The following is a 12,884-nucleotide window of genomic DNA, read 5'->3' on the forward strand; positions in this document are numbered from 1 at the left end:
TTTTTTAAGCAGTCTTGCGATAACCTCTCCTCGGCCTCTCCGTGTCTCTTGCGGCATTGTGCTGATTACCCGTTGCTTTAAATGCATTAAACAGTGGCCACAAATGTATGCGAGCGTAGCACTTCAAGCAAGACACGCCCCAGTTATTACGATCCCTCCGAGCGAACGTCAGACCGGCAACTTCTCTGGTGTTGCTAAACTGTGTGAGCGCTCATTCGTTTCATGATCCAGAGTGGGTGTTTGTGCGTGACCCTCAGTGACCCAGCGTTGCTCCCCCGAGGGCACGGCAGTGAATAAGAATGTGTTCTTCATGTTGTCCGAATGAATAATTTAAGTATTTTTCATCTGTGCTGCATTTGTGCTATGTCACGGCTTGCTTTGTGTTGGCACCATCTTTTCCTTGTTTTACTTATTGGCTAGCTGCTACTTTGAACTGGAATAAAACATGAAAAAATAATTTACAGAAAAGATATATATGTATACTGCGTCTTCTTAGTAAACACTGCGTGTTTACTTAGTAGCTGAAATAAATGTGAAAAAAACATGCACTATAATTATTTATTCTGAAATAAACAAACTTTAAAATATAGCTAGCTTGTAGCTAGCTAACAGCAGTCTCACCAGTCTTTAGTGTTAGCATCTAGTGATTAGCAGCTAGCTGCCTTGGCCATTCGCACACGGCGCTCAGCCAGTGAAAATGGCCACTTGGCTGTCGCCAGTGAGCCATAAGTGTCTGGTAGGCTTCCGGACATTCAAGCGTTCTACTTTTCAAAGGCAATTTAATCGGCTTAAATGTTTGATGCTGACTCTGTTTCTTCTAATCCACTTATAACAAACTACATGAACTCAAATGTATATTTTCCATTTTAATGTTTATTTTTTTTTGTTTATAAACGTTCTTGTTATTCTTCTTCTTTGGGTTAATCTTTGTAGTTTAGTTGCAGATTTTAGGGTAACAAGCTACCGTAATCATGTCACCGACTGCAGTCTCTTAACTGATGACATTTTTCCCCCAAAAGGCCCTGCTCAAATGTTGATGAAATATTTCTAGGTAATATTGATCCAAAGTGCTGTTTTGAGTAGTGCTGGCACATACAATGCATTTTTTGGGGGGAAACATCTTTTAATTTAAATTACATGTTAGATGTACAGCAGTCAGCATTTATTGGCTGTCATGATCTGGTTGGCGACCAACGGGGGGCGCTGTCGGCCCCCCCTGCACCTGTCCAGGTGCTGGTCGTTTAATCACTGACACTTAAAAGGACACCCGGCACGACCATCCGGTGTCGGTTCATTGTTTGCTTCATTGTTTGTTGCATGCATTGTGTATGCTGTGCATGTGTTTGTTTAACCTTGGCGGACTTTAACTTTTGGTCTTCTTTTGATACTTTGTATTTTTTCTATTCAGATGATTTTGATGTTTTACATTTTGTTCCTGCTGACTTTATTTTAATACAATTTGTCAAACAACCTCCTGCTCCCTCCTGCCTGCTTTTTAGGATCCGCACCCGCCATCACCACCTCGCAAACCGTGACATTGGCATTGTTAATCTTTTTTTTTTCAATCGACCAGATCATGGTCTAATATATGTCCTGTCTTTTCTCGGTGGTCTGATAGGGATGTGGAGACCGCAGCTATGTCAGACTTGGAAGTCATCTCCCAGCAGGTGGACGATGAGAGCCAGTGCTTGGCTCCTCCGGTCCAACTGATGAGTTTTGGCAACAGAGACCTTCCGCTGACAGCACTAGATCTCTCGATGGCTGGCTCACAGCTCCTTTCCAATGCTGATGAAGATGAAGGTCGAGAAGGGTGAGTAAAGAAATGAAATTAGAAGTAAACACTTGCATACACACAAACAACTATTTTGACCTTAGTTTGAAGTATTTTTTGCCGTTGTGAAAAATACACTGACTGTATGCGTCAAACTAAAAGAATATTGCATCATGAGCAATGTTTGATCAGTGTTATCAAACTCTTCAATTCTTTCCTCTCATACAGACTTAAAATCAGTTCCTTATAATCGTCACTCTTGCTCTCTATTATGCTAAGGCTGGTTGCACATCATCTTTTGTGCTTCTCACACTTCTTAGAGATTGCTACCACACAAATAATGAGCTGTGTTTGCTGTAACATCACAAATATTTATTTTGGAACAAAGATTAGCAAGCTTGCACATCACATCGCACATCTTTGTGCTTTTTTTTTTAGCCTGGGTCAATATGAAAATAACATGCCCCAGCTATCCAAAGTTTGGATGGATGAAAATGCATTTTTCCACTCACATTGAAAGTTATGTATGCCGTGACATACGGAAAGGAGGTCACTTGCCACACATTGCTTTCCAGCCTGCTCTCGCGCATCTCTTTCCATTGTGTCGTACACCTGCGACTTCATCCCCGCTAAACAGACGCTCTCACCAGGACACCATAAGATAATGCAGGCGATCCAATGGCCCCATGCCGTACAATACAAGTCTGGTCCAACTATATCGTTTACAGCAGCGCAGTTGGCAGCACTTGTACTCACGCAACACTTTGTACCTCACTCTGCATCATCTTTGGGAAGAACAGATTTGTGTTTTCACCGATAAACACTGTGCATCTTGTTATTGCGCTCACCTCCTTGTCTCAGTTAGTGCTACGGTTTACTTATTTATTTTTTGTCCCGGGAAACGCTAGTGGGAAACACGACTGTGTCTACAGTGTTTAATTATGCATGCAGCATTTCCTATTGTAGCTTCGTCAGTAAATCACCTGCAAGGCAATGTTTCGTAAACAAGTGGCACTTTAAAAGCCAGGGGTCAGATGTTGGCTACGTCACCAATAATTCAATTTACGCTGCTTAATTCCTCGTCACTGGAAGGAGACCATCCATATTTTATAATCATTCATCCAACAACATAATTGATAGGATCTTCAATATTATAAGGACACTTCAGTTTGAAAATTTTTATGGACCAGAACAGCGTATGATCACATTAGGGCTGATTTTATCAAAACTGACACAAAAATGGTGACTGAATTTGAATCTTTAAATATCAAAGCGGGTGCAATTTTCCACCAATGTGTATACGCAGTCTGTGGTTATTCTAGTCAGGTCGTCACATAGGCAGAAGAGAGAGATGATGGGGAGAACTGACCTTTGCTAGACATTTTTTGAAATGACATTAACCAAAATTATCATGACATGTAGTCTATTCAGCAATGCAATTTTCGGGATTCTGAATGATTGAAGGGCTGAATTGGAAACAGATAAAATGAGTCATGCCCATATCACGTATGACACAACCTTTTTCAATTCTGCCTTTCCGTGCATCTGGCTCTTTTCAGCACACTGTGACAACTGGTGCTGGTGTCTTCCAGAGCGGGTTTTCCCAAGTTTTAAAAGCAAGCATTTGCAGATGTATACATGAAATTATCACACAATTTGGATGAGTTTAATCAAAGAAAAAAACTTATTTTACAAGATGCTTTTGCAAAATTACAATTATTAATATTGTTCTTCTTTATTTATTTATTTTCACTCAAAATATGCATGACAAGCATTCATGTACACCACTTGGCACCAAGGTTTATTGAGTTACAGTATTGGAGCACTATGAGTATTATGAAGACAATTCATTTTTATTCAATTAAAAAGTCATTTAGTGAGTCATTTAGTGTATGTATTTATGTAATAGTAATACTGTAGCTTTTAGGGTGAAATGCAAACAGTATGCATTAACCCTTTATAGATTAAACCTAAGAAATGAGGTGATACATTTCCTAAAGTTCATGGTGGACTTTATTTCTACCACCAAGCGGTCAAACATTGTGCCCATGACGGTTTGTGATTGCAAAGTGTGTCATCAGTAAAGTTGCGAAGAAAGAGTGCATCTATTGCAATGGAAAGACCGATTGCTGAGCTCACCTTAAGGGAAATGGGGCAGATGAATTATTTTTTTTTCTTTCTTTATGGCAGTCCAGGGTGATGAAGTGTGTTTGAGCCGAATCGAGACACCGGCGGTGGCGAAGCAATCCGCGACCGTAAAAATGAAAACGTTTCGAGATGGAATGTTCGTGGCTCCACTGACCCAACCTGAGAAAGTGATTTGCCCATTTCCCTTCACTTTTGAGTTTTTGCAAATGTCAGCAAAACATGTTCACGGAAGTGGTAAGATTGGTAAACTTTATTTACTTTTTTTTCTCCTTTTACAATTGGCTCATTGTTAATACACGGACAGTCGACCACTTGAGCTCATTAGCTAGTTTGTACTAAAAAAATTAGAATGCCCTCACACATTACGTTAAGGTAGTTGCCCTTCCTCTTAAGCCAAACAAATAAAATAAATAAATAGATACATAAATAAATGAATACATAAATACATAAATAATAATAATAATAATACATTTTATTTCAAGCGCCTTTCAAAACACCCAAGGACACTTTACAATAAAAACAATAAAACAAAGCACATAACAATAAAACCATAAGTAAAATGATACATAATAAAATAGCAGATAGAACTATACATTGAAAGCAATTTTAAACAAGTGGGTTTTGAGGTGAGCCTTGAAAATAGGGAGGGAGTCAATATTGCGGATGTTGGGTGGAAGAGAATTCCAGAGTTTGGGAGCAGAGCGGCTGAAAGCTCTGCATCCCATCGTGGTGAGACGGGCAGAGGGCACATAGAGGTGAAGGGAGGATGAAGATCTGAGGGACCGAGAGGGAACAGAGATTTGAAGCAGGTCAGAAAGATAGGGAGGGGCAAGGTTATGGATGGCTTTGAATGTAAACAGAAGTATTTTGAATTCGATACGATGTTTAACAGGTAGCCAGTGGAGTTGCTGGAGGACAGGGGTGATGTGGTGAAAGGAGGGGGTTCTAGTGATAAGACTGGGATGTTTTCGGCCACCTGGGGGTATGATATGCTAATGCTAAAAAGAATGCTAACAGCAACTTAACAGGCTTCCCTTAATTATTCTACACTGTTGTCTATTCTCATTCCGGATTTTAAAATTATGAGCATGAGTATATGTTTTGTTCACTGTCATTTTGGGTTCATTAGATTTCACAAAATACTGCAATTAATGTTCACTTTTTCAAAGTATCATTACCCGTTTAAGATACCAAGACCTTAAAGGTGCAAATAATACACCCCACAAAAAATACATTGGGAATTCCCAACTGGTTGTGTAAAAACACCGTCCAGAAATGAGATAACAGAAAATAATTTTGTCACATTGGTTTTATATTCCGAGTGTGTGCAGATCTAATCTTAATTTTTGCGTCAATGTAATTCTTGTTTAGCTTGTTTGGGTGTTGTCACAGAGCTCAGCTACTTTCTGGCCATTCAACTGGACAGAAGGTTTTTTTAGACACACACTTTGGTGACTAAACATACCATAGATTTAACTTAACACTGAAGGTGCAAGTGTCGGCACCGGTGCTGCAATGTGATTTTGGTGATTTTTATCGAGGTGTGGGGAGACTGATTCGAACCATAGTAGCTGGCATTCAAGTTTCACGTGAGATCCTCATGAAAAAAGTTTGCATCAAATGTAAAACTGCACGTTTTATGGCGGTAAGCAATCGGCAGGGATGATTCATGGCCAGAGGCTGGCGCACCAAGCTAAGTCGACGTGATGAAGCACCTCCTCTCAATTGCTTTTGCATATCATAGCCGATAGCATTGTGAAGGTGGAACTGACCTCACCGCTATCTCACACTGTACGCCGCCGCCAAAGTGAGCACGACATCCGTGTGCGGGCACCGACTGAACGCCAACAAATGTATTTATAAACCGAGCGAGAGCGAAAAGCCGGAGCTGCGTTGCGGTTGTTATCTAATCCTCTGTAATCATGCTTCACTTCATATTCCAATTTATCCTGGGTTGTCACACCTCATTAGGAACAGCGCCATTGCTTCATTGATGCCTCTGTATATTTAGATAGGTTCACTTTCCCACTTTTTAAAAATGTTGATTTGATTTTTATATTTTTTTTTACATATTTCAATGGTTTATTTGGAATCGTCCCTTGCCTTCATATAACCAAACTGAATCCTGCGGGAGCACACGATAACCTCCTGAAAATCGTGTTCGTCTTGTCGCCTCATCGATCAATAGCCTCCAGTGGTCTGGCCCAAGAGAGCCTCCAAGTTGCGCTGGGAGGCTTCGGTTAACCACGCTATCTCTCCAATCAGGAGACGAGTGGGCATCATTGTGGGAGGTGGTATAGTAGGAGCTCGTAATAGGGGCCAATTGCAATGTTAGCAGTTTTGGCACCCTGGTGAGTTAAGTGTACTTATTAATAGACTGGGGTCCATCCATCTTCCTGTCTGGTGAAAATGCTGGGAGGACCCAGGTGGCGTGGGGCTTGTCTTCAGCACTTTTATGGCCACTCACTCTCCCCCACAGTGGTCAAGCTTCCTTCTTTCTGTCTTACTTTATATCTTTTTTCTTTCTTTCATTCTTCCTACCTTTGTTTCAAGGCTATTTATGGGAGCTATCAAGGCTCCGTCACTCAAACTTTTGTAATGCTTGAATGATGAAGCCAGTGAGTGACAACTTGAGCAATCATAAAGATGATGATGGCCATGATTCCTGCATCCCGCCTCCAGTCTCTTGTACTGTTCATCTTCCGAGTTGGGAGGCTCTTTTTTTTTTTCAGACCTTGACCATGGCAGCTGTGAGAAGGCTTTTGAAGGAGGGTAAAGCCTCCAAATATGTTCATTGAAGGAATGTTCCAATGCTTTTGTATGTTATTGGCAGTGTTATTCTTAATCCATAGACGACAGGGATTTTTACAACTCATTCACTGCCATTCACAAATGTATTCGTGAATTGAAAATATGACAGATATTTGTTCGTGTTTAGTATTTTCATGCTTGCATGCCGATAAAGCGCCAGCCATGGCCTCTGACAATGGCCTCCGACAATGGCCTCTGGCAATGTTTTTCTTTTCCACGAGGGGCAGCATTTCCCTTTTTTTCCAATGTTAGTGCTTTGTTTCAGTTTCAGCTGCCAGCTGCTGGCACTTCAGTTAAAGTGCCATTATGTATGTACTGTATTGCATTGTATTTTGGACAGCTGCCCAAGCTCATATAACTCCAGACCCATATAATTTAGGAATTAACCCTTTTTTCTGATGAAAGAAGAGAGTTGTATGTTTCTAATGCTGCATTGAATGTTTATGTAGTGCTAAAACTTAATATTATGTGGGTCCTGGATTCGAGTGACAATGACAAAAACCCTGGCATTCGAGTGGACACATTTTTGCACATTGTCTGGCAGTGATTGATTTAAATAGTACAATGGTGTCTATGCAAACTCTAGGATCACATCCGTATTTGTGTTTTTGCCCTTTCTCTTTTTCTTTAGCTCACATACTGTCTCTCTGCCTTGGTTGCCCAGCATAAAATGTCGAGCACCAATATGTCTTCAGCAGTTTTATCAGTAATAGAAGCAGGAAAGTAACAATTATTTTAGTTTGATGATGTATTCCTTCTCCACCGGATCTGTGAATGTGGTCTTTGTGCCCTTTTGGGATTAGTTTCACCTCTCAACCGTGCTGCCGAGGCGCGTTCTAATTTAGAATGTTTGTTGCTAGATTACCATCTTACCCTCCAATGGCTTCCTGGCTTTACTGAGCTGTTGCATGATGTCACCTTCCATCCCGTCGGAGATGTTCGTGCCTGCCAGACACTGAAATGGTACCATATGCTGCTGATGGGGCTGTTCTAAATGTAAAAAAGGGTCCAGATGGTTATTCAAAACATGATGTGAGCCATAGTTTAAAAAGGGCAAAGTTCATTTTTTCCACTCACTACCAGATTCAGGGCAAAGATCTAAAAATGTAATTGGGGATACGGCTCGTTTGGTCTTCGGAAGTGGATTGTGTATGCTGCCTGTCTTTGGGTGTTTAGTTGCTTACCCTGTTCATTTAAATCTAATTGAAGGAGTGCCACGTGAAGGTCAAACTAACCCATAATTATTCTCCAGCTTTGTCAGAAGAAAAAATGGAAATCTCAGCTGGTCGAGTCAATTTGGCTCATTTTAATTAGACAGTACATGAAATTGTCAGAGGTGGTAACCGAGGACTGACTGTTTCATGCTATCTCACGGGCACTCCAATTCCTCCGCTGCAGGCAAGGCTGCTGGACAGAGTGGCACATGTGTAAAAAGTTTGATTAGTTGATCGAATGTATTTCTGTGTGGAGCTTATTGGCCATATCATTAGGTTAATCCGAACAATCCAGATGCTTTTCTTACGGACGTGACCACTTATCAAAAAGGTTGTATTTATAAAGCTCCACTATTATCATTTGAATGGGCAGTTTTAGCTAATGTTCTGACATTGACAGAGTATAAAAAGAAAGGCATCAGCAGTCATATTTATCATTAGTAATCGTTACATCATGTGTCCTAATTACTCAGATAAAACATAACCATACAATTGGGGGTGGGGGGGGGCAGACTGCACTGCCATCGCCGAAGACGTTTAACTCATTCACTGCCAGACATGTGCAAAAATGTGTCCACTCCATTGCCAGGGTTTTGGTCATTGCCACTTGAATTCCAGGACCGACAGAATAATGGGTTTTAGGACTACATCAACATTCAATACAGCGTTCGAACCCTTAGACTCTCATCAGAAAAAAAAGTTAATTCCTAAATTATATGGATCTGGAGTAATATGAGCTTGGAATGAGGATGGCTGTCCAAAATACAATGCAATACATACATACTGGTTTATATAGCGCTTTAACAACAGCTGAAGCCGGAAAAAAAGGGAAATGCTGCCCCTTGTGGAAAAGAAAAAAACATTGCCAGAGGCCATGGTCAGCTCTTTATCGGCACCCAAGCATGAAAAACCAAAACCCGAACAAATTCGAGAATGGCGCTCTACGTCATATTTTTATTTCCCGAATGAATATGTGAATGGCAATAAATGAGTTAAATAGGCAGCAAAAAATCTTCTCCGCGCACCCATCCTCTCTCGATGTTTGATTTCTTTTTCTAAAACATCGACTGGATAGGTCTGAAGTCATTTGAAACTTGGAATTTGAGCAGGGGGTGTGTCGACATTTCATAACCAGTGTATATCCACACCAATGGCAATCAAATAACAGTGTCAATGCTAAAATCAATAATTGCACCACATATTTTTTTTGTTCATAATATTACATTGAAACCAGGAATCCATCGAAATGTGGTGAAAAGCACAGTGGACGTCTTTATTGGAGCTCATCATCGGGTGCTTGTGCGTCTCCCGGTCCGAGCAATCAGCAGCTCAATCGACACGCCGTTATTGATTTACCTTCCCTGATTTAATCTCTCTCTTCTGATTCCCTGTCGAGTACCACTCCATCTCAGGCACTGACAGCAGTACCAACACATGGTCTGAAAGCAGTTGGAGGTTCATTTACCAAAATACCAAAAAAAAAAAAACAATCAATCACAATGGGTCATGTAAGTAGAGCTGAGAAAATGTTGTTTTACTAAAATACATTAAGACAGTCCAGTTTACAAAAAAACAAATACAATGTAACATTTAACTCATTCACTGCCATTCCTGAATTTTTTGGGGGAATTGAAAATATGACGCAGAGTGCCATTCCCAAATGTGTTCGGGTTTTGGTTTTTCTTGCGGAGGGTGCCGAAAAAGCTAGTCCGACCTCCGGCAATGTTTTTCCCTCCCTTGGGGCGGAGGAGGGGGGGCAGTATTTGCCTTACTACTTTTGTACAGCCGCCCCCATTTTAAACTCGGATAACCCCAGATTTACATCATTTAGGAATTAACCATTTTTTTCTGATGAAAGAAGAGAGTTTATTGTTTCTTATTGTGTCTTGAATGTTTATGTAGTCCTAAAACTCGGGTCCTGTAATTTGTGTGAAAATGACAAAAACCTTGGCACAGGAGTGGACACATATTTTCACATGTCTGGGAGTGAATGAGTTAATGGTGAACATAACTTGTTTAAAAACACAGATAAAGCTTGTGCTGGAAATTTTTACATTGCCGCTTTCTGAATGATGGCAGAGAGACACTTTTTGGAGACATCACATCATTTCATGATGTTTTGACATTATATCTCCTAGCACTGTTTTGAGGTCTTTTGAATCATTACACTTTACAGATAATTATTAGCTGAGAAATGTTTCGCATTTTTTTTCAATCTAGCGCTACTAATGGTTGAGGGCATTTGGGGAATTTATACTTAACCATATCAAATATTAAATTGATGCTGGAAGTGCTCTAGATGAATGAGACAGCTGGTGGTGGTTGTAAATTATTTGACGAAGGTTGGGGAAGTCTATTATTGCAGGCTGAGAGGTGCAAATCCCTTGAGTGTCATGTAGAAATGGATGGTGATGACTCTTCCCCAAACAGGCTGCAGACTTTTTGTCTCCCTCACACCCAAAAATAATAATGGCAGAGAAAATGTGATGTCCTATTCCTTTGGTGTATATCAAATATTTTTATTCAGTTATGATGTAATACATCCAAATATAGTACATGTGATTGCATGTAAGAGTAGTGCACCAAGCGGTGGAGTTGTGAAGTGACGAAAGAGTCCAGACGCTTCACCGAAAGTCGGCCAACCTCTTCTGAGTCGGCGCATGGTAAGAAGGCAAAAATGGACACCGTCGCCAACTTTCCACTCCAGCTGGAGAACTGCTGAGAGGCTTTGTAGCTCTCAGCGCTCCCACCTTGAGACTTAAAGGACAACTGACGTCTCCGGACAAGTTGTGTCCATAATTTGTAAAATGGCTTCAAATGACTTCTACTGAGCGTATTTTACAAAGATTCCACCGCATATAGCTATATTTTACATTTTAAGACTTGTGCTGAATATTCCGGAAGTCTTGTTTTTGAGTTGGTGACGAGTCCGTACGTGACGTCGCTGAAGGAACGCCCCTGACCGAAAAAAAGGACACATTGTAGCAGTCCGTCCATCACGTCAATGCTTGTTTGGTCTGAAAACCTCGTGTTGTACTAGAAAGAGCCAGAAGAGGGCGTCCAAGCTCCATGTAATGAATTTATCAGCCTGTGGAAACAGGCTGATTCATTCCTCACAGGAGCTCGGTGGCCATTTTCTGCCTCTTTTTGGGTGAGACATTTCCCCCCAATGTTGCCTCAAAATGGTACGGAATAAATTCTTTAATCGATTGCAAACATGTATGCTTTCCTCTTCAGAACTATTTGAATCATATTCATAACTGGATGTGTAACAAGAAAGCATATTCTCCGAATCTGAAGCCATTGTTTTGATTCTCCAGCAATGCAAGACGTTTTGGCGTGACGTCACGAACTGGGGGCGGGACTTTCTGAAAATGCCCAATTCGCAGCTCAATTTTTTTGCAGATTTTGGACATTCATTCAAGTCATTTTTATTGGTGTTTTGCATTTGAATACAAATATCATACTGCGTGTTTTGGGTATTTTAGATGCTATAAAACGTTTTTATGATGATGGAAACAAAAAGTGATGTCGGTCCTTTGAAATGATGGAAAAAAATTAACCGGGTCGCCATGTTTGACTATTTAAGGCTGTCATGCTAATTAATCTGCTTATTGCCAGATAGCAGATGATTTTCATTTTACTGTCGGGCTGCAACTAACCATTATTTTATTCATCAATTAATCTGTTGATTAATTGCTGCATAAGATATTTTAAAATGTCTTCAGAAAATGACGAAACATGAACTAAGATGCAATCTATCATTATGTCAGAAAATGTGTTAAAATGTTGTTCATTGTCAAGCAAATGTTTCATTTTGATTCAGCACAAATTGAAGCAGTCGGCAGAAATCAGAGTCTGAAATTCCAAAAAATCAGAGAAGTGAAAAACAAGGTGTCTCAAACATGAATCGATCATTCAAAATAATTATCGTTCAATTTAATAAGCAATTCCTTGTCAAATAATACTTGCACATCTGATTCCATCTATTCATTTTTTTTTTTTACTTGACTTCACACTTGATTGTCAAGATGCTGATTTTGCTGCTTGCCTTTTTACCCCCCAAACAAGCTCTGGCACAGTGGTCCTCTTCATGGCCCGCTGAATAGGAAGTTCATCAAGATTCCAGCCTCATTTGCAACTAATGGTCAAATCAGCAGTTCACAAAGCTTCACTGTCCCTTCCTCTGTCAATGCCCTCTCTCATCTCAAGTATTAACGCTCTCCTCACCTTAGCTCGTTTTCGAGAGGATGTCTGCAAACTACCGCTCTCTGCTGGCCACATTGGGAACTACAGATTTCCAGCCAAATTCAACACAAAAACGCAGTTATTCAAAACAGAAACAATTCAACACGAATAAGATAAATTCCCTTCATCCATTTTCAATCTTTGTGAGGCTCTCTCACAGCGGCCTCTGGTTATTGTGTTGCAGGTCCAACTGGCTGAAGCCTTGCTGCGGCCGACGAGTGGCCTTGTGGCAAGTCTGCCTGCTCAGTGCCGGCTTCAACTGTGTCCTGGTAGCCTGTGTTATACTGGTGGTGCTCTTCCTCTCTTTGGAGCTACTCATCGACACCAAGCTCCTTCAATGTGAGTCAATCTGCATTGACGCTTGGGATGGGTCACACCGGCATTTTACAGCATTTTTGTAACGGCATCTGTTAGACATCAGAGCTCACATGGAGCACATAGCATTTTCTGTACATGCATAATTAGGTTGGTTAAAGAAACAATACGTACCATATTTTCCGGTGTATAAGGCACACCCAAAAGCTTGGATTTTCTTCAAAAAATGCACCGTTTACGCCGGTGCGCCTTATATGTGAAGTAATAATGAGCCACAAAAGGTTTCACTACTACTGTCAGCAGCCACCGACTCCATTTTATCTCATAGAAGAAGTAGTGTATAAGGCAGCCTTTACCATAGTGCCTTCTAATGTAGC

The 12,884-nt window shown here is 40.7% G+C and overlaps 1 protein-coding gene across 2 annotated transcripts in view; it reads left to right on the plus strand.

Annotated features, from left to right (window-relative positions):
• The window catches only part of LOC148900845 (transmembrane protein 266-like), a 40,991-nt gene that overhangs the window by 12,470 nt on the left and 15,637 nt on the right, over positions 1 to 12,884 (plus strand). For both annotated transcript variants that reach the window (XM_088992845.1, XM_088992844.1), the window contains 2 exons: positions 1,619 to 1,810; positions 12,377 to 12,531. In XM_088992845.1, coding sequence (XP_088848971.1) covers positions 1,638 to 1,810; positions 12,377 to 12,531 — 328 coding nt within the window. In that variant the 5' untranslated portion in view covers positions 1,619 to 1,637. The remainder of the gene's footprint in view (positions 1 to 1,618; positions 1,811 to 12,376; positions 12,532 to 12,884) is intronic.

The sequence above is a fragment of the Hippocampus bargibanti genome, linkage group LG03, assembly GCF_051943395.1.
Source record: "Hippocampus bargibanti isolate YZ-2025 linkage group LG03, ASM5194339v1, whole genome shotgun sequence".
Lineage (NCBI taxonomy): Eukaryota > Metazoa > Chordata > Actinopteri > Syngnathiformes > Syngnathidae > Hippocampus > Hippocampus bargibanti.